General features: G+C 39.2%; 1 protein-coding gene across 6 annotated transcripts in view; it reads right to left on the bottom strand.

Moving 5' to 3' along the window:
* Positions 1-14,607: 14,607 nt before the first annotated feature.
* The window catches only part of FMN1 (formin 1), a 443,362-nt gene continuing 432,535 nt past the window's right edge, over positions 14,608-25,434 (bottom strand). For 3 of the 6 annotated variants that reach the window (XR_003515832.2, XR_003515833.2, XR_003515835.2), the window contains 2 exons: positions 16,415-16,540; positions 14,608-14,689 (listed from right to left, as the gene is read on the bottom strand). Coding sequence is in view for 2 of the 6 variants with exons in the window: in XM_027571393.2 (XP_027427194.2) it covers positions 25,356-25,400 (45 nt within the window). In the remaining 4 variants the exon portion in view is untranslated. Of the gene's footprint in view, positions 14,690-16,414; positions 16,541-16,566; positions 25,401-25,434 lie in introns of those variants that run through there. The other 3 variants (XM_027571393.2, XM_027571394.2, XR_003515834.2) reach the window with 2 other exon arrangements.

Here is a 25,434-nt window from a genome sequence, read left to right as displayed (position 1 = left end):
CTAGAAAAGTTTATGGGACATGGCAGTGAGCTCCAGAGAGAGGGGCTGTGTTTGTAAAGAAAAAACAAGAGAAAAAATAGAAGTTGGTGTAAAAGAAAATAATGGTATTTACTTTTCTTGTCCTGATAGCTGATGCTGAAAATTCACCCTTCCAGGTATTCACAGCAAGGCTGGAAAGGTTAGTTTCTTCCCTTTTGGCCTCTCCCTCTATATTTTACAAAACATTTCAAATCTCACTTCCTTTCCAGACATGCTGTCAGAACTGGAATGCCAGACTCAAACCAAAATTTCACTTCTGATGTTCACCCAGGATTCAGAGCAAACTGGGCACTACTCGCCAAACAGAATTAAGGCCAGTAATTCCACTACTGGGTATTTACCCAAAGAAAAACAAAAACACCAATTCAAAAACATACATGCACCCCTATGCTTATTGTGGCCTTATTTACAATAGCCAAAATATGAAAGCCACCCAAGGGTCCATCGATAGACGAATGGATAAAGATGTGGTTAAACATACAATGGAATATTTCTCAGCCGTAAAAAAAGGATAAAATCTTGCCATTTGCAACAATATGGATGGGCCCACGGGATATTATGCTCAGTGAAATGAAAAAGACAACATCATATGATTTCACTTATATGGGGAATCTAAAAAAATAAATGAAGAAACAAACAAAAAACAGAAACAGATTCACAAATACAGAAAACTGGTGGTTGCCAGAGGAAGAGTGTGAGGGGATGGGAGAAATAAGTGAAGGGGATTAAGAGGCACAAACTTCCAGTTATAAAATAAATACGTCATTGGGATGAAAAGTACAGCATGGGGAATATAGTCAATAATATTATAATAATGCTGTATGTTGACAGATAGCGACTATGCTCATTGTGGTGAGCACTGTATCATGTTTAGAATTGTCACATCACTATGTTGTACACCTGAAACTGATATAACATTGTATGTCAACTATTCTGTGGGAAAAAAATGGAATTAAAGAGCCATTAATGTTGATGAGATGCTACATTGAAAAATCTTAATTCCAATTCCCTCCAGAAACTGAAGACCCTCAAATATCCTTCTACTCTGAGACTCTGTCATGTAATAAAATTAAAATTTCCCCATTCATTCTTACCTCTCACCAAAGATTCTTTGTATTTTGAATGACAGCCTTTCATCAGCAACAAAATGGCAATCTTAGTGATTATGGAAAAGAATCATGTCTCTTAGAGAAGATTATCAGGCTAGGATCATGCCAAATCTCTTGGTGATTTTTTCTTTCTAACTTTTGGTTGGCAGAGAACCTTTCCCCTGAAAGATTGGGGTAAGTGAGAATGGGTGAGAAGAGAAGGCTTAGGTGATAAGTAAAGAGAAGATTTTGGTTTCTTTGTAAGTTTCTGGAAGGCCTTTAATGCAGGGAGAAAACTGGAATCAGTAAAAGAAAACTGTGGGGAAACGGAAATATACAAGTGGAGCTGAGCGATGGCAAGCAATTTCTGGTGATCCTTCATTGTCCATTATATTGGAAACCTTCTCCATTATATTGGAAAGTGAGTGAACCGTATCACTGAAAGAAGAATGAGGCTGGGAGCTTTATGTGATGTCCCCAAGACAGAATTCATATTGCCATTGTCTGCATTCCTCTCTAGGCTTCTGGGGGTGAGGAATTGGTAAGGAAAGAGAGGGTTGTGTTGAGACACTGATTTACTGGAAGATGTTCTTAAATGTGGTGCTTACTTCTTTGTTCCCCTCTGAAACACTCTGAAAAACAAAACAAAACAAAAACCATATCCTGCATTTGTGCTCTTTGCTCATGAGAACAAATGAAATCAGAGCTAAGCACTGACTAAAGAGTTCCTGGTTTGGGATCTTAATAATGGCCTTTAAATTGCTATAATTCCTTCATCTATGCTACAAGGAAGATCTTATTCATGTAATTTAGAACTGGATCATGCATAGAATTTGTACAGACACTAAGTGAATTGCTAGACAAAGAGCGCAACTGACCCTTCTTTCAAAGCTGTTATTATGAAAAATTTATGGTAAGACAAATCTATCCTTTTATTACCAAAATGGAGGCAAAGCAGCACATAAGTTTTCAACTACACATTCTGTGACTCAGTTCCGAACTGTGATTTGGGCAAAACAGATTCAAATAATCACATGTGGATGTGCATTCTCAATTATGAAGTTAGATTCGCAAATCAGAAAGTTCTAGCTTTGGGGGTGGGGGTAGAGAAAAGTGGTGACAACATGGCCGTAGCTTTGAGCTCCTGAAGGCCTCACACATGACCAGAGAGGCACAGGGCAGAACTTAGGAGAACACGTTTATATAATCCTGTGGAGCTTGTTTTATTTTCAAAAGTTATCAGGAGGTCTGACTGATTCCCCTACTATGCTTCACTGGGAGCTAAAAAAGCCATATTCTCTAGACCCCCAAATTGAGAGAGTGGATGAATCTAGGGATTGGTAGGTAACGTGATCTGCCTTTTGTAGCAAGCCAGAAGCCAGATGTCCCCTCCCCTTTGATCTGAATAACACTTTAGGCTGCAGACAATAAGATTGGTTTTAAATTTATTGTCTCTTTGATTTCTGCATCCTAATGCTTTTTAAATTCTTTACACAAGACAGGGCTATATATAGGCAACTGGGGTAGTTCAATGGAGGCCAAAAAAAATGCCAGTAGCTTTTGAGAAGTGCTGGGCAGAGTCTCATGCACATTTTTCTCAAGGAAACAAAGACGACTCGGGGGCAGGAACTTTTCCCTTTCCAGTCGTTTTACTCCAAAATGAAGTTTCCGCCTCCTGGTCCTGGCCAGATTTGTGAAAAAGATCCTTTCAGAACACCCTTCTTAGCAAAATATTAAAGCAGGAAAGTCTGGTTTAAATGCAGGAACCCACCTCAGAATGTCTTCCTTCTCTACAGCCTGTAGAGCCTTCAGCCCCTTCATGTTTTCTTCTTGTCCTTGACGCAGCTCGCGTGAGGCAGCCGCTGGGGGTCAAGTGTTTGCTTTCACCAGCCCTGTTGATGGTGGAGATACAATGTCTGAATCCAACCTCACCCCCGTGAGAAGAGGTAAACGGCATCTGGGAATGTCCTTCAATTAATATGAAGGGGGCGATATTGACTGGACCCTCAGCTGAATGGGTTAAAAACATGTGGCCTAGTTCCTGCCCTCCCAGGGATCAAATCATGCACAATTGCCCCAAGAAGTCAGCCTGTTCTGGGCAGAACACTGGAAAGAAGGTAAGGAAAAGGGGTTCAAGTCTCAAACTGTTTTCATTGTACCCGTGGGACCTTGAGTGAGTCATGGCTTCTCTTCATCTCCATTTCCTCTTCTGGAATCAGGCGAACTCGTCCGGACCTAGCCCTTTATTACACTGAAAAGCCTTTTCCTAGACGGAATCTTATTTGAGCCCAGTAATCACCCTGGGAGGTCGCCAGGCAGCACTGCACACATTTTAGGATGAGAAAGTTGAGCTAAGGGGTGAAGGCACTCCTGGAAGCCTCCTTACCAGTGGGAGAAAAAGGCAAGACTGGCACTCAGATCTCCTGATACCTTCTCCAGCACTCTCGCTCATTAAGCCCCACCCTGCCTCTCTGCCTGTGAGTCGTGAAGACCCGAGTGGGGTTTTGTCTGTAAGAAGGCTTTGCAAATGGACACAGTGATTGATGAGCAAAATTCTGATCCTTCTCCCTAAGAATCCCCTGTAAACTCCCAGGAGAGGGGCTGCACCATGAAACAGCAAGGAATAAGAAACCAGTAAAAGCTGCTCTTCTCTGCATTCTGTTGTGCCACTCACCTTGGCAGCAGGCTCAGTCCCAGGGGCTGCCCTTTGTGGACACACCTCTAGCTGCTTTTCCAGCCCGTTTTCCGTCCGTTCCTCGGATATCAGGTAGTAGGCTGTAAAGCACTTTTTACGTTATGGTTATGAAATATGAATGATGGCCCAGCGGAAGCTTTTAAGTCAGATGGGGATGGCTCCCAAGAGAGGCTCTTAGAAACCTGAAGGATAGTCGGGAGAGGCTCTGGATTTAGGAGCAAAAGCAGATGCTCACCGCACCGAGTAGCCAGGTGTCCCTAATACAATTCAGCAGCGGTCACAGAGCCCCGTCCTAGAAGTTTCAAAGAAATATGAAGGAAATAGAAGACCCAGTCTATAGACCCGTTACGTTACAGATTAATTGTTAGCAGAAGCACTTGTTTTAAACGGAGGTCTCTGAAAGTGACTGCCTCAAGTTGTCCTCTCAGACTTGGGCCCACCTGCCTCTTCTCTACTCTTTCATCCTTTTCCAAAAGACTTAGAATCCATCCCATCTGAATGGAGACTTCCAATGTGTTGAGTGAATGCCCAAGAGGTACTAATTACACGATCAAAATTACTTGAGATGGCCCGAGAAAGAACCGTATAGGGACTGTGGGATTTTATCCCAAAGGACCAGAACCTCAATTTATACTCCATTCTTGAGAATGAGCACCAGTTCTTTGTTCGGACATGCAGGCTCTCCCTGTGGCTCCCAGATGCCACTGGGTGCTGTCAAGTAGGAGGACTGGTCTGCAGGTGACCCAGTGCTGTGGGCAGGGAAGCGGGCGGCCACATCTTGGGTCCTGCATGAGGGAGAGGGCACTGCTAAGAATTGAGATTTATATTTGAGTCTGGCCTTTCCAATCCAAGAGCCCAAATGCACACAAGACTGTAGAGAAGCCTGGAAATTCCACTGTTGTCCCTTGGGCCTCGCCTGAACCAAAACATGAAGAAGGGAGCCAGGGGACACCATTTAAATATAAATCACCTGGGGTCCCTAGCCCGGGGATATTTAAACATGGCATTTAAAGGGTAAAGAATAATCCTGTCTTACAGTGGATATCTACTTTTTCTTTCTAAAGCTACTCTCTGATATCATTTGATTCTCATAACTTGGTGAGGTAGGGAGGTGAATGCACATTTGGCAGATTGAGAAATCTCGATTCTGAAAGGTCCAGTGAACTTGCCTCAAGTCATAGAGCACAATTGTGACAAGAATCTGGCCTCCTGATGCCTAATTTGGTGCTTTTAAAATTATTTATTTTTTGCCACGTAGTCTGATCGGCATTAGCCTTCAAGGCTCCCTGGATTGGAATGAAATTGTGGCTCGGTATTTTGGTCCTTCTGAAGACCTCCTTTCTTTATCATGCTTTGACATATATGTACAGAAAAATACACAGTCAAGCTGATTCAATTATTAGAAAACCAGGACTCTAGATCGTTGCCAGCCGCGTGGAGGCCTTTTGTGTGCACTACCCAGGGCAGCTTCATGGATGTGCTTAGGATCCCGTGCCTAGGAGGGCTCCACATTTGGTTTAATGTTCTGTCACTCTTTTTGAAATTCTTAATAGTCTGTGAACAAGGAACCCTGTATTTTAGTTTTGCGCCGGGCCTATCAATTATGCAATTGTGCCCCTTCCCCAGATAACCATGATCCTAACTGATTTTATGATAGTCCTTCTCTTCCCTACAGTGTTATCACCTCAGTATGCATATAGAAACATTATTGTTTATTTCACTCTTTTTTGAACTTCATATACATGGAAGCATGTGGCATATGATTTTGTGTGCATCGTGTTTTTGGTCTCGTTTGTGACACTTATCCACATAGTCCTTTGTAGCTCTCATTCAGTCTCCTTGCTGTATAATATTCTAATATGCAAATATATGTCACAATTTCTTTATTTGGTCTACCCTTGATGAAGATTTGAGTTGTTTCCCATTCTGATGACTATGAATATAGTCATCCACATTGGTGGATGTGCCTCTTTGTACAAAAGTGCATGCACTTCTACACTTGATCTTAGACAAAAGGCCGAGAAGCGATAAAAAGGGCAGGCACTTCTGTTGAGCATTTATTTACCTAAGAGTGAAATTGCTAGGTCATAAAGTGTGTGTTTGCTCAGTGGTAGCCGATAATGAGAAACTGTTTCTAAAGTAGCTGTCTCCATCTACATGATCTCCAACAGCGTAAGAGAGTTTCCTTGCTCTTCATCCTCACCAACACTGGGTATTGTCTGTCTTTTTAAATTTAGCCATTCTGGTGGGGATATTAAATCACAGTGATATCTTTTTGTAATTTTAATTTGGACTTCCCTGAGCAGTAATGAGAGTGAGCATCTTTTTTTGAAAATGTACTGGCCATTTGGGTGTCTTTTCCTGTCTAGTTTCTTGCTGATTTTTAAATTGTACTATTTGGGGTCTTTTCATATGAATTTATAGGGGTTCTTTCTTTTTCTTAAATATTTTTACTTATTTATTTGAAAGAGAGAGAGAGAACGTTGTGCAGGGAAAGGCAGAAGGAGAGGGAAAAGCAGTCTCCCCGCTGAGCAGGAAGCCCAATGCAGGGCTCGATCCCAGAACCTGAACCAAAGGCAGACGTCCAACTGAGTGAGCCACCCAGGTGCCCCTCTAGGGGGTCTCTATGTACATGGATGGGAATCCTTTATCAAAAACATATATTGCATACATCTTCTCCCAGGCTGTGCCTTAAAGATATCTTTCGATGAAGAGAAGCTCTTAGCTTTAAATGTAGTAAAATTTATCAATCTTTAGGTTTGGTAATTCTTTGTGTATTGTTTAAAAATCTTTCCCTTTCCCCAAATCATGAAGATAGTCTTCTAAAACCTGGATTGCTTTGCTTTTTACATTTAGATCTACAAAGTACCTGGACTGATACTTGCATATAATATTAGCGAGAGGTTGAGTTTTGCTTTTACTATATAAATATCCCATTATCCCAGCACAACTTATTGCAAACATCCTCTCCCCACTTCTCTGGAGTGCTACAGATCTGTGTCCTAGGTCATGTGTCCATATCTGAGTCTGTTTTGGGGGGCTCTCTATTCTATTCATGTTTGCCTATCCTTGCACCAATAACCACACTTCTATAATATCTATAGTTTCAAAAAATATTTTTGCTATCTGGTAGAACATCTTTTAATTTTATTTTTTACCTTGTTCTCTTTCTCAAAAGTGTGTTGGCTATTCTTAACATTTTGCCTTCACGTTCAAATATTAGAATCAGCTTGTCAGCTTTCACAGTGAGATCTATTGGGATTTTGAATGGGATTGTACTGAATGTATTTATCAGTGAGGACTGAATTAACACCCTGAAATACTCAATGCATAAATATGCTTATGTATCTCTCTGCTTAAGGTCTTTAATCATAATGGTGATTTATAATTTTCTGTGTAGAGGTTGTGCACATATTTTGTTGTATTTGTTCTTTGGTACTTGGTATTTTGTTATGCTATTGCAAATTTTAAAAAAGTATGTGTGTATCAGCAACAGATTTTATATAAAATATGTCTTGTATTATATCCAACAGCTCTTTTATATGCTTATCAATTCTAATAATTTGTCTATAGATTGTTTCAGATTATACGTGTATGTAATATTATCTGTAAATACTAAGTTTTATATATTCCTAATTCCTACAATTTTTATATTTTTCAAAAAGATTTATTTATTTTAGAGACAGAGAGAGGCAGAGGGAGAGGGAGGAAGAAAATTAAGCAGACTCTGCACTGAGTGCAGAGCCAGACATGGGGCTCGATGTCACGAGCCTGAGATCATGACTTGAGCCGAAACCAAGTCAGACGCTTAACCAACTGTGCCACCCAGGTGCCCCAGCAATTTTTACATTTTTACTTCTTTTTCTTACGTTAATGCACTGCTTAGGACCTTTATCCAGTATAAACACGATTGGTGATGATGACGGTAGCATTCTTGTTCTCAATTTCAGAGGAAAAGCATTTTACCATTATGTATAATTCTTGCTTAGGTGTACACCATCCCCCCCCGCCCCCAGCAAAACACACATCCATCTTGATCAGATTTAGGGAGTTCTATTGTATTCCAGTTAAGAGTTTTTTTTTTTCATTATTAATATATGATGCATGTCATCAAATGAGATGATCATTTTTCTCTATTCTGCTACTGTGATGGATTAAATTGCTTGATTATCCAATATTAAATAGCTACATTCTTGGAATAATAACCCCAATTTAGTCATGGTATATTATCCTTTTATACATTATTTGAATTCTGGTTGCTAATATTTTGTTTAGGGCTTTTAGATCTAAGGTTATGACTGAGTTAACCTATACTTTTCCTTTATTATATGCCTCTATTAGATTTTAGTATCAAATTCATTTTGTCATCTACCTTTTTTATTCCGTTAGAGCGTGTGAGATTGGTGTTATCTTTTCCTTAAATTGTTGATCGATTTTGCTACTGAAGGCAGTGGTTTAAAGATTCAATTATCTTCAATTTATTTAATATTTTAATAATATTCAGATATCCTATTTCTTGTTAGTTTTGGTTTATTGGATATTTTTAAAAAGAATTTTTCTATTTCATCAGAGTTTTAAAATATATTGGTATAAAGTTTTAAGATAATAAATATTATCTTTTTACCTTCTACAGCCTCTGTAGTTATGTTCTTTCATTTTTTATTTTTTATTTTTATTTTTTTTTAATTTTTTTATTGTTGTCTTTCATTTTTTATATTGGTTATTTGTTTCTCTCTGATTTGATCTAGTCAAAGTTTTAAGAAGTTTACTAGACTTTTTAAAGAATCAACTTTTGGCTTTGTTAATCCAATTTTAATTTTCTCTTCCTTCTATGTTCTTTAGATCTTATTCATCATTATTTTTCTAATTTCTTGAGATGGGTATTAGCTCATTAGTATTTACCCTTCTTTTCTGTTTATGCATTTAAGATTATAGGTTTCCTTTTAAACACTGATTTTGCTACATTCCACAAGTTTCTTCATGAATAATATTATTGTTCAACTCAAAATATTTTCTAAATTTTTACCCACTAGTTATTTAGAAGTGTATTTTTTAATTTCCATAAATATAGAAATTTTCCAGATTAAAAAAACTTTGTTTTTAGTTTAATTGCATTCTTTTCACAGAGCATATTCAATGGATTCAGTTCCTTTAAATTTGTTGAGACTTGCTTTATGGCCCAATACATGATAAGGTTTTGAAAATGTTTTGTACCTGCTTAAAGAGCTGTCAGGTGCTGTGTTCTAATATATATCAATTAGGTCTATTTCTCAATCGTGCTATTCAAATCTCTATCTTCTTCTGTGTGTTCTATCAGTTATTCCCACAATGTTTGTCAATCTATTTCTCCATATGGTTCCCTTTTTCCTTTAAATATTCTGAGGCTATGTCATGAGGAGAATAAAATTTCAAATTGCTTTATTTATTTTTTTTTTTGGTAAATTATGCCTTTTCTCATTGGAAAGTGTTCCTTTAAATCCAAAGTAATGTTTTTTGCCTTAAAGTATCTTTTAAATGATATTAATGTACCTACACGGATCTTAGGGTACGGGTTCTAGTGAGAAATTCACTTTTGTGTGTTGTTTGAACACTGAACAATGCACGTCATTATCTCCCGGGATTCACTGTTTCATTTGAGCAATCAGCTGTCAATGCAATGTTTGCTATTTTAGAGGATATATGTACACTTTTCCATCCTTTTACTTTCACCCTTTTGGGATCCTTATATATCTTGTCAGTAGCTAAAGGGTTGTTTGTTTTTTTCTCAAGAAATTCTCAGAGTTTGCCCTTTAATTGCCTTTTACTTTCAATGTCATGACTGAATTACCCGTGTGAGTTTAAATTTACCATTCTACTATAATGATCCTTTAATTTTAATATCTTTTTTTCTGGATGCTTTTATTTTTGTCTGAATTCCTTAAGTTTAATTATGATATGTTTAGGAGGGAATTACTTTTCATTTATACTGTGGCCGTTTCTTAACTGCTTCTTGAATCCGTTGATTCATGTCTGTCTTTAGTTTTGGGAAATTCTGTCATTAACTGTGCTAATGCTTTAAGAATTTTGTTCTCACTAGATCATCGACTTTTCTTCCCTTCTCTTCAGTGTTTCACCTGTCTGAGTTTCATTTTGGATATTTTCTTCTGATTTGTCTTCCAGTTTACCAAGTCTCTTTTGAATTATTTCTAATGTGCTGTTACACAATCCATTGCATCCTTAATTGGAATTACTGTATTTTTCAGTTCTAGAATTTTTCTTTCTCTCAAATCTGCTCTGCAATTATTTTGTGATTTTTCCTTTGTCAACATTTCCAATCTTTTATTTTTACTCCTTGAACATAGTAAGCTGATATTTCTGATATCTAGAGCCTGTTTGCTTTTATTGAACATTGTCACTACTGATTCTTTCATGATTGTTCTTTCCTTATGCTTGTTTGTCCTTGATTGTGTGACATTTTATTTGAAACACTGGTTTGTTTCTACAGATCTAGGATGATATTATATTCCTCCAGAAAGAATGTGTATGTGTATGTGTGTGTATGTGTCCAGAAAGAATTTTTGTTGTTCCTGAGAGCACTAGTATGCTGATATTATCGTATCTTGGCCCTATTGACATTTCAGGCAGGATAATTCTTTATTGTGGGGATGTTCCCTGTCTCACAGGATGTTTAGTAGTATCTCAGACTCCTTCTACTAGATATCAAGAGTACCTCTTCCCACTTCTGATAACAAAAAATGTCTTCAGATATTGTCAAATGCCCCTTGGTATTTGAGAACCCCTGTCTTAACTCCAAAACAAGGGGATTTTGATCAGCTTTTAATACGGTGGGCCCCAACTTTCACTTCTGTCCCTCTAGGACACCAAGGCTGCCCAAAGCCTAGCCTAACCTTTCAGTTATCTCCTACAGAATCCCCAGATGGAAAGCAACACCAAATACCATGTTTATCTCTCCAGTTTTTTATTTCCTCTCAAATATTATTCAGTAATTTTTACTTTGTGAGGACTTTTCTAGTCTTTCAAGTAAATTAAAAAAATTTATCCTGTTTTTCTAGTTGTCCACAGTAAACACTAGATCCAAGATTTGACATAGAGATGTATATGTACACACATTCCTGATGCTTGGAGAACACCCTGTCATATCCTATGAATTATCTGCAACCGTGGATATAGAAATTCTATCTATATTGCCTGCTTCTCACATGGGCCATTCTACCACCTGGTAGAGGCTCTCTCTTTTCCTTTGCCATGCCAGGCTCCTTTTTGCTATTAAAACATTCTTCAAGACAAATGTCTTCAGAACAGTCTTCAACTTTCAACTTCAATGACCCAAGCTCAGCTATTAATATGTACTCACTGCAAATGCCCATCCATTTTCATTCGTGGTGTGTTTCCTGCTTAGTATATTGTATAAGATAAGGGGTGATTTCTGTAACAGCTGCTCAGAGAGAAATCAGGGGTCCTAAAAATCCTCTAATCCAAACAGTTGTGGAAATTGAAGTGTAGTAAGTCTGTATAAATACTATATTGTCGTGGATAACTGGAACTGAAAGAATATGTTACCTCTAAGAGCCAGAATGAACCAATTCACATGCAAACCAGGTAATAAAGTGATAAAGCTTGGATTGAGGAGATGGGCAACCCTTTCCCATTGTGACTGAGAGGAGATGGTCTCGAGCAATCCTGACTGTTCCTATATGAGAGAAAGAAATGATGTTTACTGTTTTGTATTAGGAATTTCTGCTTTATTTCTTTTTACCCTTGACAACCTTATGCAATCTGTTTGAGATCTTTTTTATCTCCATGTTGAATGAGGAATCAGAGGTTTAGCATGCTGTAATGTGCTTCAAGTCACCAGGCTAGTACATGGCCGAGCTGGGATATAAGATTGGCTCTAACCTCTAAGTCCTTAACTTTTTTTTCTTACATTTTTCTGCCACTACAGTTCTCTTAGGGTCATGACTTCTCAGTTGAGGGCATGTATTTAAAATGTGTATTTCAGAAGACCACCTTTCTCTGAGTTACCATTCAGTCTTAGGTGGGAATCCAGTGAAAAGAGGGAGTCATATCAGAAAGGGCCTCTTTGAAGAGCTGTGAGGTGGTCACTGGGAGAGTGTGGTGGGGTCAGTGTTCTCGTACCTGTCACACAAAACCAGAAGCAGAAGCTAAAGAACAGAGGGGCCTGAGTTTCTAGATTAGCACCCTCTCTCCACTTCTTAGCCCCACATTATTCTGTGCAACAAATCCCCCTAAATGCAATAGTTTCTCAAAAATGGCCAAACCATTCTGGTCTCAGGATCTAGGATGGAAATCTTTGAAGATCAGGCAAAGTATTGTACAATTTGGTAATTCTTCATGTCTTCTAGAACTTGAAGTATAAGCGAGGGCATTTTCTTTCTTGAAGGGATTTTCTCTTCTAGTTCTGGCCAGCATGAGAAAACTGAGAACGACTATCTATTCATTTGTGGTTCTTTCACTAACAATAAAATACTCTCCCAACAGAAGGATTTAATTTCAGCAGCAAATAACTTCAAAATGACTCTAAATGAGGTCCAAACGGGTCTCAATTTGACCTCAAATCAAGCAATGGACATACTACAATATTGATAGGAGACTCTGGGAAATTCTAGCACCACACAATCCAGTTTTGTTCAAACATTCTCTTTGTTGATAGGATATTGTTTTACCTTGTCAAATATATTTCCAGATTTATTCATTATGAGGTAGATTAGGTGGCAGCTTCTCTTAGTCTCACCATATTTCTCATTTGGTTCTCACCAATTCCTATTCATTTTTTGCCTTGTGTTATACTCTACTTCATGTCATGTACAGAAAGAAGAAAATTCTGGAAGGTGCATATTAGCTGTCCCTTGAAGGATACACACACACACACACACACACACACACACACACACACACACACACACAGAACTCCATGCTGTTAGTTTCTTTGGCTTTTACAGAAGTGTTGGTGACTTCAATACTCTTGGGCTAGATATTTGATAAAAAAAACTACACTAAGGTTTGAATAGGCAGCATCACATGAAAAAGAAGGATCTGTTAGAAGAACAATGTTTTTACCATATCTCAAAAATAAGATTATAATTGCATGGGAAAGTTACCAACTTCTCTAAGCATTAGTTTTCTTATCTGCAAAATGGGGATACTAGTCATCTTTACTTCATATTAATTATTATCATGAGGATTAAACAAAGAAATGAATATAAAATGCTTAATGTAGCACCTGGCATGTAGGAAGTCCTTAATACATATACACTTTTTTTTACCATGTAAAATATACATAAAGTTTACCATTTTAACCACTTTTAAGTGTACAGTTCTGTACATTAAATACATTCTCATTGTTGTGCGACTATCATCACTGTTCATCTCCAGAATGTTTCCAGCTTCCCAAACTAAAACTGCATACTCATTGAACAAGTCCATTCCCTCTCCCCCTGACCTCCTGGAGACCATCATTCTACTTTCTATCTCTATGAATTTGACTTAGGTATTAATTTCATGTAAGTAGAATCAAACAATATTTGTTTTTTTGTGACTGAGTTATTTCACTGAGTATCATGTCTTCAAGGTTCATGCGGCTTGTAGCATGGGTCAGAATTTCCTTCCTGTTTAAGCCTGAATAATATTCCATTGTATTAATACCTATACAGTATTGTAATAGTCAGAGTTTTATTCTAGCCACCGAAAAATGTGATTTCATTTACTTACTGGCCAAAACACAGCTTCAGTGGGGATCAATATTGCTCCTAGTCAAATGATAAGAAATGCAGGCTTATGACTGAGGAGTAAAATTCTAAGGTCACCTTTAAGTTCTTTTCTCCACCAGTGTTTATAAAGTCTCAGTTAGGTCATATCTCACTTTCTTCATGGTAAAGAATGCCTATATCCAGAGGAAGAAGACAGGTATTTCTGTACTCAGATATGCAGGTAGAGGGACAATATTTGGAGAAAAAGAATAGGGAAAATTTTGAAAAAAACATCTGATGTTTAGTTTCAGAACAAAACTAAGAACAAGAGAAGGAAGAGGAAGGCCAGATAGAAAGAACAGGGCAAGCTACTTGGACAGATAATCCAAAGATGGTTGTACCAATATATCTCCCAATCTCACATTCTTTTCTTACAATGTGGTGTTTACATTCCTTCAACAAGAGGTAGGGTCTAAAAAAAAAAAAGAGGTGGGGTCTATTTTCCTACCCCCTCAACCTGGGCAGACGTTTGTAAATGTCTCATCCAGTAGACTAAGATGAAGGTGACTGGGTGTGACTTCTGAGCTTTGGTCAAAAAAGTGTTATATGTTTTGCTTTGGATCCCTCAAGCCTGCCCTTATGGAGACACTGAGCCTAGAGCCAGCACCAGCCTGCCAGCCAAGTGAGTTGGCCATCTTGGAAATGCATGTTCCAGCCCCACTCAAGCTTTCTAGTTTTCGGAGGACTGAGAACCCAGCAGACATAGTACTACAACCTGTGAGACTCTAAAGTGCGAACTACCCAGTTGAGCTATTTCCAAACTAACAAAAACCATAAAAAATGAGAAGTGATTATTGTTGACTTTATCCACTGTTTGGGGGCATTTTTAATGCATCAATTGATAAATTATATAGTTACCTTCTCTTACCATTCAGTGTCACACAATGATGGGCATGAAGTAGCTCTCTTTTGAGAAGACTTAAAGGCATCCAAAGTGATGCAGGCATCCATCGCAGGCAGGGCCAGTGCAGGCCAACTGTCAAGTCTTTTATTTCCATGAATACATCACAGGCAGGTAGAAGTGGGCAGCTGGAGTCTGAAGTGGAATATTTAGCCTCAGGAATTTATGGCCTGTTAGTTGGGCCATCAGCATACGTGGACTATTTAAAGAATAGGCAAAAAGTATACTTATAAACTCAACAGCTATCACTCAGCAAGGGAGAATAAACCTTGATTAAAATGGAGAGGAGATTCTTCCTAAGGTAGACTGATATTTTTCCTAGGTTCCTTGATACTCAGGCCTTTGCCCTCTGCTAGGTGCTCTAATTCAGAACACAACTTTTAGTTTTTTAAAAAGCAATATTTATTTTAGAGAGAGGGAGAGTGAGCAGGGGGAGGGGCAGAGAGAGAGAGGGGGAGAGAGAATCTCAAGCAGATCCCTGCTGAGCATGGAGCCTGACACAGGGCTCAATCCTACGACCCTGAGACGTGACCTGAGCTGAAATCAAGAGTTTAACTGACTGAGTCACTCAGGCGCCCCAGAACACAACTTTAATAATGGCTTCAACAAACCTTTAGGAGCATTTGGACCCTTTCTTTCAAACAACGGTTCTAGAATATTTCTCCATAATGGTGTACAGGTATCCCCCACTTTCTGAAAGTTCCTGTTACTTCCCTTTGCTTTTCACAAAAGACCTACAGTAGTACTTGGTTTCGCTTCAGAAAAAATCTGAAGATTTTCACTTTTACAAAAAAGAAAGCAAAAAGCAAAAATGGCATTTAGCATTTGTTTTGCAGTGAGCCTTACAGAGGCAGCATGTACGCAAGCGAGCTGAGAAGGGCCCCGCCAAGCTCCTTCCCCAGGAACTACACTCAGCAACTCAGCATCAAGCCATTACAGCTTTTTGAACCGTGTCTGTGAGTGTCTGTGCTTTATCTTGATTGATTTTGTGCCTCCGTTAGCAAGATGTGTCCTGAGGTATCAGAAAAGTCTGAGAGAGGTTGTTTTGGGGGTCTGGGAATGCTCAGATAATTTTCCATATAAATTAATGGTAATTGCTTCTTTGCATTATGCCATTTGGGCCTATGAAAATTTCATGAGCATACTCCATTGTCAGATAGCAGGGGGAGACCTGCATTTTGAAGAGAACAGTTTAACATGATGAAAGAGTTAAGCAGTGGGAAGGGCTTTGGCCTTGGGGTCAAGAGATTTGGATTCTAGTCTTAATGTGTTCACCAACACTAACTGTGATTTTCAGCAAGTCCCTTGGACTTCAGTTGTTTTTACTCGGTGAAATAGGAGATTTCATCCGATGTCTGAAGATTTTTGCAACTCTATGACTCTAGGATTCAGAAGATTTCCCAATGATGAAATGTCTCCCCAGACAGTAACTGTGTCTGTTCATGAAATGTATCTCTATAAATTGGGGCATATTTCAGCAAACTTCTAGACCTTAAGAGCACATGGCATTTAGGAACACCGAGTAAATAAATTTAAAAACACACAAGCACACTTTTATTGAAATTGAAGAGTGTTTTGCCCAAAGTCTTTTGGTTCTTGATCATAAATACTTGCATGTGTCCTATCATTGCTTGAAAAGGATTTGTATCTTGTGCTTAGTGCTAGAACACAATAGTTATATTTCTGTTTGGTTTCCCTGGTATATAGTTTACTAACCCATAGCTTGAAGTCATCAATACTTGTGGTCCTGCCCATACGCCCCCACCTTGGGCAATTTATCTTCAGGCAGCATTGTTTTGGTCAGCCTAGCTGAGCCAATGCCTGGCTGGGCTTGTCTGTTCCGTGTTAGCCTTGAACACCTAGCCAGATGGCTCACTGTTGGTGGGATGGAAAGGGGAGAAAGAAGGAAACAGGATGGACTTACCAAGACCCAGCTCTTGCAGCTCAGTAATAACACTGCACTTGATCAGTAAGGAACGTTTCAGATGACTGGTATTCTCCATATGAAAGTACTGTTGGGAGACAGTCCGAAGTTCTCCTGAAAACAAATCTGCACCACACACCAGCAGGCATGAAACCAAGATTTATTAAAATATTCTCATCATATTTACATTTGGAAGCCATGAGTGCAGTTCTCTGCAAATTCCAAAAAATAGAGTTCTATCTCTTAAAACAAATTACAGAAGTATCAACAGATTAGGATAAATATAATCTATCACAGAGATAGAATTCTTTGAATAGACAATCTACATTTCTTAACCAATATGTTATGTACAAAAATACACTTGATGTGGTGACCAAATAATGTCAAGGAGGAAAAAATATATATATATATATATATATAGATACACACATATATTTTCATTATGTACAAGTCAATATTGGTTCCTTCACCCTTTCTTTTTAAAAATAAATACTTCATTTGGATGCAAATGACATTTACAAATCCAACTAATGAACATTTCTCAGCTTTGACAAAATTAAATATGCAAACAAATTAGAAATACATATTTTTAAAAATTTAAAGGGAAAAATACCTGAATCCAATTAGCTTATTATATTAAAAAAATGTCCAAGAGCATGTAATGTAAGGTTTCATGTCTTTAAAGTGCCTTCTCATTTCCCAAACTTTCTTCATTATTGCTGAAAATTTAAGATTACATCTACAGATTGATCTAATATTTAACAGAGAAGCCAAATTTTTCCAGGTCCAAAGACTGATTACTTAGGACATGCTTACCCTTTCTTTCTAAGCACTTTCAAGAGTGTAACAGTTACTGTTGATCTGAAAATAACCACAAATTGTCAACATCCTGATCCAGATTCATGTAGATGTTTGGATCATGAGTAGTAGTAAGAATGGGGTGGCAATAAAAAGCCTGTGATTCAAACTGTTTGCACAGAATTAAGACAATTTGTCCAGCAGCACAGAAAATTTCCTTCAGATTCAAAACTTTAGTCTTACGCATCCTAGATGGTGAGACTGGACTGATTTATAACTTATCAAAGGATGGTCCCTAATTAGACCTAAGGCTTAAAGTACAATCTAGAGAAATTTAAATGGCCTAGAACCCTCCCTTCAACCTTCCTAAAATAGAGAATAAGATGAAAAAAGAAATGTATTTTCCATCTCTTTTATGGATTTTTCCCTCTTTGCCTAAGTGATGAGGTGATGCTGACATTAACAGGAGGCAGTCACAGTGCTGTGTCTCACTTGGTGACAGCACAGCACCCCGTCCAAAGGGCTGGGGAATGGCGCATCGGGCTTGAGGGGAGGAAGGGAGGGGGTAATTAAGGCTGGATTCTGGAGAAACTATAAAGGTAAAGTGAGGGGAAAAGCCGTGGGCTGTGAAGGAAGGGGAGGCCGAAGCACAAATACTGAAGCGAGAAAAGTGACGTGAAGTCGGTGCCACAATGAGTTTTGGACAGGCGTAGACAAAACAGGAAGACCCATGCACAACCAGCCCCATGGGAATGAATCTGAACACAGGCCAATTTCACTAGGTACCTGCTTTTCCAGCACATTGTCAGACACTGACCAATAAGAGATACTGAACACTCTCATTTGCCTGATGAGATTCCTGGAGCTGCCACTGAAAGGTCATCCATGATATAAGCAAGGCAAAAATCAGCAGCCTCCCAACAGTGGATCAGCAAAACATGCACCCTGGCCACCGTGTTCAAAATTTCCTTCTCCCCGTCTCCTGCTCTACTCCCACATCCCATCGCTTACAATCTCCCAAGACCCTATGGAGACATCACCACATGGATCAAATGCATTTTAGGAAGCCGCGTCTGGGGTCCCTGGTGTCACTGAGAAAATTAAGCCCTAAAGGACTTGAAGTAATTTACATTTGTTAGGCCTGATTCCTATTAGGATGCTGACTGATTTCACTTAGGTTCTGGGCATGCAGCTCAGTGCTGATTTTCCAGGCCAAAGCACGATCCCCTAAATCAAAGTCCAGGGGCACCCTGCTTCCCACGCTAGTCTAAATTAAAACTCAATGAAAGGAAAAAACTATGATGAATCAATGACATGTTTTCTCTAAAAAAAATTGCTCAATTTCAAATTTTATAAGTTTCTGCCTTTTTAGGAGGGTTTTAGACTCCTTTAAAGGGAAGTCCTTTTTTCATAATGCTTATATTCTTTGAAGATTATACATTTTACTAACAGTAGGGTCACATTATTTGTGTCTTGAGGAATTGAAACATTACAGAATTGTAAAATTAGTGATTTGGGATAGACCTATCCTTTTGGTGGACCCCCAAACCCTACATATGTCACTCTGGACAGACAGGAGAATTACACTGCTTTCCCCTCACTCACAGATTTGTTTCCAAAGGAAATGGATGTCTTTGGAAGAGTGCAGTCCCAGTGAGGCTGAAACAACCTTCTTTATGTGTTGGGGGTCAGATATGAAAAAGTAAGGTTATAGCCAGGGACAAGTTGCCAAGAAGAAAGGGAAAAAAAAATGAGCTACTTAGAGTTCACTCAAACCTATCTAAGATGTAAAGATTTTGAATCTCCTCTAGTCTCTTATTCGGAAGAATAGTACAATTTTTGTATGCTATATACCCATTTTCTTGCTTCTCATAGAACCCTGGAATTCAAAATCATCCCAAGAGTTCCCAGAGAGTTGTTCATTCCTGAACACATTTATTGTCCATGCCATGGGGAGGTAGAGAATAATTTCCTTGTATACTCAGGTGTCTTTGGAACTAGCCTTTCATTTTGGAAAGCTGGCCCAGTTCAATAAATGAAAATACATTTGTTTCATGAGACAAGAATAGAAGCAAGCTCTGGAAGAGGACAATGAAGGAAAGGAAGTACAATTTTGCCAAAGATGTTGACAAACCACAGTGAATGCATGCCTAAGAATGAATGCAGGAAAAGTACAAGATAACATATTGGGGGCTCCCACTATATATGTGCGGAGAAATACTCATTCTCTCGTAAGACCTCCTTACAGTTTCAAAGACAGAGAGCCCCTTGGTGTCTGTACAGGTGTAATTTAGGGAAATGCTCAGCCTACAAAATAGCCTAAATATAGCAGAAGTTGTTTACTCCATGGAAAAGAATGACAAATTTTTGGGAGGTGAATTTCTGCTGGAAACTATGGGCTCATTTGCATTTTTTTTAGCCCAATGCTATCAAATTTCACACAAAGCATAAAAAAATAGCTCCCAGAACTATTTGGGTTAGCTTTCAGAAAAGGAGGCAGACTGGTGTTTCTTAGTACATTTAAGAGAAGATTAAAAAACAGAAAGTTATATGAGCATAGATGGAATACAGAAGGATAAGTTAGTGGTGTTAGCTACCACTTTCCTATTAAAAAAAAAATGAGATTAAGTTGGTCTTCTCCAGATCATAGAATGCAGACAAAATTCATGAACAAGTACTTCATAGATGTAATATGCAATAAAGTCTGGAGTTCATTTGAGCTCCTGACTGAAGTGAACCATCATACCAGAGAAGAGAAGGATGAAAAGGAGAAGGTTTTTTTGTGTTACTGGTTATCACCAGGCTGGTTGAGAGAGGGGCTGGAGTAGAGGGGAAGCGAACCTAGTAAGCTCTCCTTGAGGACAGTTGGTCTCCTGACTGAGGCTTGATTTGCTTCCTTAACATCTCTGCTGGTAGAAGCTGCATGAGGGTTTGAAGAGACAGAGTTAGATGGCTGCCATTTTAATATCTTCACGTTTCCAATTAAGTTGTCAACTACACAAATTTCCCAAATGCTAGGTTTATATCACAGTGTTGATTAAGAGTCTTGGCACAACTAAGGCTACTGAATTGGCTTCAACCCTGCATGTTAAAATGCTCTTGAATTCACTCCTTTGCAGCAAAGAGTCGATTTGGGTGGGTTTGGTAGATTGCCCACTCCCTGGAAGGGGAAATGAAGAATTGTGAAACTAGCATTCAGTGCTCTAACAAGGTGTCAACAACTGATGTGTGTGTAGAAATGACACAAAATGGGCCTCTTGGTCACATACAGCTGTGAGTAAGAGCCTAGTGATGCCTGGATTCAATTGCTAATGGGGTTATAAATACTGTGATGCGTGTCTGCAAGCAGCCAGCCATGCGGAGGCCAGTTTCCAAAGGTGCTTTTCTTTAAGTGACTTTTGCACCAGTAAAAGGGAAGCTTCCAAGCAGCTGGATTGTTTTTCTCTGTAGCTAGAAGGTGGAAACATAACCAAGAAGTTACTTGCATTGTGGCAAGGCTAAAAATGACTCATACTTTTCAAATATTAAATACTATTAGTTTGGCCTCATAGCCTTGTTTCTCTTGTGTTACCAATTTCTTCCTGATGACAAAGTAGCTGACGTGAATGAAAGTTCATTCCTTCATTCGGTCCACTTTCTTCAGCTGAATTGTTCCTAAAGGTACAATAGGTGATATATGAAATGTGGTTTTGATGGCCTTCCAGATGTTCCACACATTTATCAACTGTTCTTAAGAGAATGCAGAGTAAGGATGGTGTAATGGTCTGGCCACTTCTTCCATTATATCACACCACCCTTCCTTGTATGTGGCTTTTTAAAAAGTATACTATTCAGGGAAATCTTCAACTCTTTTGAATCCAAACTCTAAAAATTGCCTGGTTGAGGCTAAAGTCTCAAGCAGGCCACAGACAGCTCTTACTTTGTCCATGCTCATCAGCCCGCACAGCTGTTCCAATTTTTCTGTGCTCAGGATTTCCACAACATGGATTTCACAGTATGTCCATGTTTTGTGTGGTTTAGAAATTAATAAACTAATTTGCAAATTACCAAATCTGATGCTTTTTCTTTCCCTTCCAGCTTTTGGTCATTTTTTTTTTTTTAATTAGAACAGGCAGAATCAAAGAAAAATAATGCACAAATCTACTTTATAAAATGATATATTTGATATTTGGACCAGATATTTTTGGGGAAAAAAGCTATATATTTTGGACTTCTTTCTCCTCCCTGACACAGAAAGCCCCAAGTTGGTTTTATCTTTATTTGAGGAGGGGAGAGTACTACAAAATAAGCTGATTTAGGAAGTCAGGGAATGAAGAGGTTTCCCTGTTAAGGTTATAGTCTGATTACTGGGAAAGAGGCTGCAGGTCTGCATTGCTAATTCCCCTTGATACTTGGACTAGGCGCTGTCTTAGGCTATACTGCTGCATGCAATGTTGTGTGCAGTGATCTGTGTCTATGATGTCAGGCAAGGGAGAAGTAGAAACAGGAATGAGAAGATACAACATCCGAGAAAGCAAGAATATAATTAAAATGAAAATGCCCCATTGTGCACAGTATAATCTACAGAGAGATGTACAATCCCAGGCCAACAGGCAAATCTTTACCAAAAATAACATGACTCTTCTGCTCCATCCAATCCCAGTCCTTGGAAGAACCGTAGCAAGGAGGTTTCCAATACCACCCCCAGAGTTTCATTCCTTCCTTCAGTTTCTCCACCAGCATCATATAAGCTGTTCATTTAGGAAATGCCTTTCCTTATGGTGCTTAGGAAAAAAAAGAGGTGCCTAAGGGGGGCTCAGTAGCTTACTGGGGGCTAAGAGGGGTCCAAGACTAGCACCCAATCTGGCAATTGATTCCTCAACTATACTGCCATATTTGTTTTGGCTAGAACATTTAAAGATGGGTTCATTCACACAGATGGGTTTCTTTATTCTACTTCCCAGATTTCAGAAATTGTTTTTCCATTATTCCTAGGTACTTTTGGTGGGCATTTGAAGAGACATGTCAACTCAAGGATTCAAAAGGCAGCAGGTCCATCGTCATCATGATCATCTATTTCTGCTTGGCCACACTTTTCTCTTTCTGTGCCCTCCCCCCGTACCCCCACCGTTAAGCTGCCTTTTGTGTTAAAAGCCATACAGTACACCTCCTTCTAACCTCATCTTTGACGCCTCACAGCCTTGATGCTTTTTACCTAACATGTTTATATCATGTTTTAGTGTAATATATGATATACTTGCATGCTTGATGATGATTGCAGGTTACTCATGCAAGAGTCTAAACTGCTATCCAACCAACTATGTCCTCAGATGTAATGACTCCCGGCTAGGAAGAGATGATGTTGCTTCTCAGTCAAGGTTTTTCAGAGTCTGACTAGTAAAGTTGGGTGTGAGTGTCTGGTTAAACACAGAGTAGCAATACTGGCCACTCTCTCTCTTAGTTTGGGGAAGGCTGTTCTTAGAAAAGCCACTTGAACCCCGCTTGCCAAAAATGCTCAAGCTGCTTAAGTGGTACACTAACTACTTCCTCTCCATGAAACCTTTAGAGACATCTGTTGCATTTACCATAATCTCAATTGCATCTTAGAGCAGTAATTTCAAGGGGCTCCAGGTTGTTTTAGATGGCCCACCTTGAACAAGCTCTTGTGAAATTTCAGAGCATCGACTTCTGTTAGAAACAAAGGCCGTGCCAACACTGCAGTAAGTGTATGGAGGGGGCATCCAGATACACAACGCAGGACTGAAAATGGGTGAGAATAATGGAGATTCTGCCCTAGTGTCTTAATACACTAACTTATTATATTTGACTAGTCTGACAAAATCGCCAGGTTTACCAACAGAGCAGCCAAAGTATAGTCTTTAGAAATAGGCATTTTACTGCCAGTTGCTAGTCTGTCCATGTGAATGGAATCCAACTTGGGCTGCCTTTGTCTAATTCTCACATTAAATATTTCCACTCATTCTTCTTCAGCATTGGTTCCCTGAGAGCATGTTCTTGCAGGGTTATGTGGCCATAGTGACAGGCCTGTTTACTGTCAGTGATTTTCTTGTGAGTATCCTCTTTAGAGACCTGAAGTGGACCGGTGACTCCACTGAAAGCACATGCTGCGCTCGCCCATCAAGTCTGTGGGGACCAATGAGGATCTAGACATATGCTGATCTCACTGAACTCAGAGTTGGTCCCCCGAGCATGGACAAGACGGGCACTTTTTTCTGCATGATAAAATTAGAAGGAATGTCCCAGAGCACAGGATGAATGTAAGTGGAATTTGTTTTAAATCGATGAATTTCTTAGGTTTTCTTCACAGTTGAGTGAAAATGAAGAGAAACAATATAAGAAAGCAGTATGGAAAGTTTCTGGCTCACGAGCAACTTCTTTTAGTAATGTCAGCTCCTTTTGTTTTGCTTGTCTCATCTCTTAATATGAATTGGGGGGTGGGAAAAAGACCCAACCATGCTACCATATTCCTTTCTTTTGAATTATTAGAGAAGGCAGTTAGCACCTGCACAAATATGGCTTCTGTGATTTGATGTGATCCTGACTGCATTATATTAGGATACAGGGCTGCTTTAATTAGCTGACTCTATTAGGGAGTCCCGGAGGGGACTGATGATTAGCAGGCAGTCCTGGGGGGACACTCAGGTACCTGGCAAATTGAGAGGTTCTGGGAAGAGGCTGGGGCCAGGGGCAAGGCCACACATGGCAGCCCAATCAGGAAGGGTTTTAAGGTTCTTACCCACCTCCAGACTGTCGTCCACCAACTGGAGAAGGCTTGGACCTCTTTCCCTTCAAGGCCGAAAATGGATAGTCTTTGATCCTCTTCTCAATCCAACCCCAGTCCTCTCTCTTCTCCTCTCACAAGACAGATTAGAAGAGAGGTGACTTAAGGAAAAAAATGTCAGGGGAGAGGTCCAAGGTGGTTTCCCTTGTGATTCAAGGGGCAGCAATCATGTGGGCTCCCAGGGTCAGAAAAGCTGCCTGTCCATGATTTTCCACTCAAAGCTTTATATTAATGTAATCACCTTCTTTTCATTTTGATGTAAAGAATCTTTTTTGTGCTCTTAATTTTTTCAACATCAAAGACTCCTGCTTCACCCTAGGTCACATGCCTGTCAGTGTCATGATGAAAGGCTGTGAGTAGCATTTGCTCTCTTGTCTGGAAATTGCCTCCTGAGGTTGGTGGGAGAGGTACAGACACACACAGTTCCAGAACATGATGCAGAGCTCAGCTGAATGCCAACATGGCCTTACCCATTCGCAAACATTCTGAAATGTGAAATGCGCTGGGACTGGGTCACTTGCCCAAGCAGGTACTTTGACCTCCAAGCCTATGTTGGCTTGGGTATCACTGTTTCTTCCAAGAATTAAGGGTACGGAATTTCGGCTGGGCAAGGAAACCACAAGGAACTCACATAAAAACAAAAGAATGGGTCTTGCTTAACAGCTGATGTCAACTCCCTGTACAGTAATTTCTTCTCCAGGATGAAGTTTATGGCTATTTAACTCCCTCTCTACCCATGTATAATTCCATTTTCTGTCCTTTCCATTATATGAACAACAACAACAACAACAACAACATAACCATTTCTCTCATCTGGAAAATCCATAGTCTTGGATGTCTTAAAAAATAATTTTGGTAAGTTTCAACATTTTTGGTGAGAAAGATACTGTAGGATCTTGCCACAACAGGATCAAAATTAAGATCAATAGTCACACCAGCAGCGTGGAAAGATCAAGGCTCGAATCCTCTCAAGGCAATTGTCATAAAAGATCCTTCTCTTTTTCTGTCACAAGTTTATATATATCAAGCTTGGATTAGAAAGCTTGAAATCTCCACTTTTAAAAACATTTGGAAAATCTTGGTATTTCTTCTGGTCTTGTAATGGCATGACTTTGGACCTCTACAAGAAACAATAATCAAATATCCCTACAATGTTCCCTTAAACAGTTTCTCATTGTTCCTGTGGCTTAACAAGGGTCTCCCTTAAGAAGGCACGAGGTGCTTACTGCAATGACCTCAGAAAGAGATGAGCAACACAAACATTTGGTGACGTATCTTTCAAGAACATCCTGCAGCCCTAGTGTTGCAAAAGACGATGCAAGAAAATGCATCTTGCTGCCGTCATTCTCACATGGCTCTGTATTAGTTAGTGGTCACGCTGGCTTCCTTCTGACGCAGTCTTTCTTTCTGTTGTTTGAGGAAAAAATAGGAGTTTATTATC

The sequence above is a fragment of the Zalophus californianus genome, chromosome 6, assembly GCF_009762305.2.
Source record: "Zalophus californianus isolate mZalCal1 chromosome 6, mZalCal1.pri.v2, whole genome shotgun sequence".
Taxonomy (NCBI): domain Eukaryota; kingdom Metazoa; phylum Chordata; class Mammalia; order Carnivora; family Otariidae; genus Zalophus; species Zalophus californianus.
The sequence above is the reverse complement of the archived record's forward strand: the minus strand, read 5'-3'. Positions and strand labels throughout refer to the sequence as shown.